Source organism: Papaver somniferum, chromosome 6 (assembly GCF_003573695.1).
Source record: "Papaver somniferum cultivar HN1 chromosome 6, ASM357369v1, whole genome shotgun sequence".
Classification (NCBI taxonomy): Eukaryota; Viridiplantae; Streptophyta; class Magnoliopsida; order Ranunculales; family Papaveraceae; genus Papaver; species Papaver somniferum.
In genome coordinates, this window is record NC_039363.1 from 17,259,504 (window position 1) to 17,264,371 (window position 4,868).

The window sequence follows — 4,868 nt, forward strand, 5'->3', positions numbered from 1 at the left end:
AAAATCCATTATATTGGTAAGACATTTAAGAAATATAAAAATACCAAGTCTTTCTGTGAACACATCAGCCAAACTGGTATTGAGAAGGAACATGAGCTAACTTCATAATTCAACAAATTCCTGAATGCAGTAATCGTCAATCTTCATGTGCTTTTTTCAATCATGGAAACAGGGTTGGTTGCCAAGCTATTTGCGCCAATATTATCACAGTAAAGAATAACAGGCCCAGATAAAACAACACCCAATTCTTTCAGTAGATAAGATATCCAGAGGAGCTCTGCACTTGTAATAGCTAATGATTTTTACTTTGCTTCTGTGCTTGAACGAGATGTAGTTGGTTGCTTTTTAGATGACCATGAAATAAGAGACTTTCCTGAGAAAATGCAGTATCCACTAGTGGATTTTCTAGTGTCAGGGCATCCAGCCCAATCAGAGTCTGACTAGGCAGCAAGAGTCTGATAATTTCCAACATACAGAGTTATACCAGAACCAATACTACCTTTGACATAGCGTAAGATGCGTTTAACCAGTTGTAGATGAGATGTTGTAGGATCATGCATAAATTGAGAGCCGTAATAAACAACAAAACATAAATCGGGTCTCGTGAGAGTGAGATGCTGCAAACCTCCAACTAGACTTTTGTAGAATGAAGCATCATCAAGAAGATCACCATTATAGAGATATCCTTGGTCCTGCAGCCACATGGGTACTAGCAGGAATACATGTGAGCATGTTAGCTTTGGCCAATAGATGTAGAGCATACTTCTTTTGTGTAAGAAAGACAGAGGTAGAAGACCTGCAACATTCAATACCAAGGAAATAGTGGAGACGCCCTAATTCTTTCACAGAGAACTCTTTGTGCATAATAGTCACAAGAGAATCTAGTAAAACTGAAGAAGAACCAGTCATAAATTGAATTCATTGTAAAATTCGTAACAAGTAGAAAAGCTTAAAGGTACAAGTAATCTAGATTCCAGACTAAAAAATAAAATAAAATAAAGCAAATATGTCAATTATTCATCGAGAAGGTTGAAGTTACCTATCTCAAGTTTTGACGGAGAGTTTGATCTTTAGAAACCCCAGTGAATCCAAATCAGGTGATCTGAGTTTAGAAGTTGAACCCTAATAATGTTGTAAACCAAAATCATCCAAGCTAATTGGCTTTCTCAAACCAGAACCAAAACAAACCGCCGTGTGAAGTCACCGGGTTGAATTTATGTCATTTTCAGTGGCGAACCAAAAAGAAGTGACGAGCTAGTGGTAACTCAACAGTGCTTTAGATAACGAAAAAAGCAGTTTTGGCCGGGATCATTCATCGACATATATGTAATGTGTTGTTTGACAACATTGCATACCCCTGTATTTATATTGACAAATAGATCAACATGTATACTTGTGATTCAATGTGTATTCCTTGTGACACTTGATTCTTTTACAGTTCAGTGATTGATAAAATTAGCTATTTGACAGACTTGTAGAGAAACCCACAAAATAATCGAGACAACCCTGAACCCCAGTAACACTTGCAAACAACACGTGATGTGGTACACTATAAGCATCGGGGTGAGGGTGACACACCTATTTCCAGCATTTCGCTACATTTTCCATAAATCAACTCATGGAAGAGCCACAGAAAATCTCAGAGCAAAGGCTATGGGTAGTCTCCATTTGGAGACTAACTCGCCCATATGAACGACCACTCGCCCATATGAAAGAGTATAACCACTGTGGGAAAATATAAAAGAAGGACTAGACGGGGTACCGTCCCCCGTTTAATAGTTTTTTTGAAACTTTACGGGGGACAGTCCCCTGTCTAAAATAAAAAATAAAATCAAACGGGGGACGATCCCCCGTCTGTTTAGGAAGTCGATATCAGGAGAAAATTCTCCTGGATGTCTTCATTCTTCTTCAACATTTTCATGGTTTTTCATCTTCTCCTTCACTATAATCTTCAAAAACGATAAGCAATCTGATTTCTTGCAAAAATAAATGTATCCCATTGATTAACTAGTAGAGGTAAATCCTATTCTAACAAAAAAATTGTTTATTGATATTAATTTCATCATCTTATTTAGTTTTTGGTTAAAAGTTTCCCTAATTTGATTTTTTTTTCTAAATTCTTGAAGGTGTTGAGCTAATTGGGATAATTGAGCGAATTAAAGGTATGATGCTTAGCTTAATCTTAATGTTGAGCGAATTAATTTTGTTTACCTCTTGTTTCATTGTTTTATTTTGATTGATTTATAGTTTAATTTTGATAAACGGTTAATGACACTTGTTTTAAGGGTCATATAGAGAACAATGGATTATATTATTTTGTCTTCTAAAGGTGAAGAAAATCATATATGCAACACTCTTGAAATTGTAGATGGTGAATGGAGCAATATGCATAATTTGTATGAAATTGTATGTAAAAATGAAAAATGTAAGTTGTTTGTAGACCAATGTGGATTGGGTCGATTACTTGAGATAAATGTTTCGAAAGATGATCAACAACTCACACACGCAATTGTTGAGTGTTTTTGGAAATCTACCCATAGGAGACTAATTTGATCAAATTGGTAGTGAACTCTTTTATTTGAAAGGGTGACACTACCCATATACCTTGCTCTCAGTAACTATACTATTTAACTGAAGAAGTTAAAAATCAGAACACATAACCCAAATTCGTATGTTAAATGACTCAAGTGACTACATTTATAGTTAGGCTAAGTCATATGGGCTAGATATCTAGCTGCTAGATTGACCATCCACGTCAGCTAGGGCAACCTCCTAAGTCCTATGGGCTAGATATCTAGCATCTAGATTGGTCATCCACGTCATCTGGGACCACTATAGAACGCTGAACCGTTTAGCGTTAAAAACAATTTTTCAGCGCTGAATGATTCAGCGTTTCAATCTCGCTGATAGTTGGGATGTGAGCAACTGCTAGGAGAGAGAACTATCCAATGCTAGTGTTAATTTTTTTCTCACACTTTTTTCTTGATTTGCGACACTTTTTGGCCAATGTAGTAGTTCAATCTAGCCCATAAAGGCTAGCCTTATACCCATTAACTGGCCTACTTGTCATACATGGGAACAAAACAAGTCGAACAATCATCAATCGTAGACATGTACTAAAAGTTTAGCTATGTGGTCTGTAGGAAACACACACGTGTTATTAAGAAGTGTGTGAAAAGTTATGAAGGGATATTGAGGTTGCACTATTTATAGAACATAGTGAACCACTGTAGACACAAAAGATAATAGAAAAAACTAAGCTACGGTTACACTTATTATCCAACGCTCCCCTCAAACTAAAGCCTCAACAAAATCCATTAGATTGGTAAGACATTTAAGAAATATAATAATACCAAGTCATTTTGTGAACACATCAGCCAAACTGGTATTGAGAAGGAACATGAACTAACTTCATAATTCAAAAAATTCCTGAATGCAGTAATAGTCAATCTTCATGTCCTTTTTTCAATCATGGAAAACAAGGTTATTGCCAAGCTATTTACACTAATATTGTTACAGTAAAGAATAACATGCCCGGATAAAACAACACCCAATTCTTTCAGTAGATAAGATATCCAGAGGAGCTTTGCACTTGTAATAGCTAATGATTTGTACTTTGCTTCCGTGCTTGAACGAGATATAGTTGGTTGCTTTTTAGATGACCATGAAATAAGAGACTTTCCTGAGAAAATGCAGTATCCACTAGTGGATTTTCTAGTGTCAGGGAATCCAGCCCATTCAGAGTCTGAGTAGGCAGCAAGAGTCTGATAATTTCCAACAGACAGAGTTATACCAGAACCAATACTACCTTTGACATAGCGTAAGATGCGTTTAACCAGTTAGAGATGAGATGTTGTAGGATCATGCATAAATTGAGAGCCCTAATAAACAACAAAATATAAATCAGGTCTCGTGAGAGTGAGATACTGCAAACCTCCAACTAGACTTTTGTAGAATGAAGCATCATCAAGAAGATCACCATTATAGAGATAGTCTTGGTCCTGCATCCACATGGATACTAGCAGGAATACATGTGAGCATGTTAGCTTTGGCCAATAGATGTAGAGCATACTTCTTTTGTGTAAGAAGGACAAAGGTAGAAGACCTGCAACATTCAATACCAAGGAAATAGTGGAGAGGCCCTAATTCTTTCACAGAGAACTCTTTGTGCATAATAGTCACAAGAGAATCTAGTAAAACTGAAGAAGAACCAGTCATAAATTGAATTCATTGTAAAATTCGTAACAAGTAGAGAAGCTTAAAGGTACAAGTAATCTAGATTCCAGACTAAAAAATAAAATATAATAAAGCAAATATGTCAATTATTCATCGAGAAGGTTGAAGTTACCTATCTGAAGTTTTGACGGAGAGTTTGATCTTTAGAAACCCCAGTGAATCCAAATCAGGTGATCTGAGTTTAGAAGTTGAACCCTAATAATGTTGTAAACCAAAATCATCCAAGCTAATTGGATTTCTCAAACCAGAACCAAAACAAACCGCCGTGTGAAGTCACCGGGTTGAATTTATGTCATTTTCAGTAGCAAACCAAAAAGAAGTGACGAGCTAGTGGTAACTCAACAGTGCTTTAGATAACGAAAAAGGCAGTTTTGGTCGGGATCATTCATCGACATATATGTAATGTGTTGTTTGACAACATTGCATACCCCTGTATTTATATTGACAAATAGATCAACATGTATACTTGTGATTCAATGTGTATTCCTTGTGACACTTGATTCTTTCACAGTTCAGTGATTGATAAAATTAGCTATCTGAAAGACTTGTAGAGAAACCCACAAAATAATCGAGACAACCCTGAACCCCAGTAACACTTGCAAACAACACGTGTTGTGGTACACAATAAGCAT

At 36.3% G+C, this 4,868-nt stretch overlaps 1 protein-coding gene across 1 annotated transcript; it reads right to left on the minus strand.

The window, feature by feature from the left end:
• Positions 1-3,452: 3,452 nt before the first annotated feature.
• Positions 3,453-4,013, minus strand: LOC113290570 (uncharacterized mitochondrial protein AtMg00810-like). Its single transcript, XM_026540161.1, has 2 exons — positions 3,935-4,013; positions 3,453-3,808 (listed from the first exon to the last, which is right to left on the minus strand). The coding sequence occupies exons 1-2, from the start codon at positions 4,011-4,013 to the stop codon at positions 3,453-3,455; spliced, it is 435 nt and encodes a 144-aa protein (XP_026395946.1).
• Between the last annotated feature and the right edge of the window lie 855 nt (positions 4,014-4,868).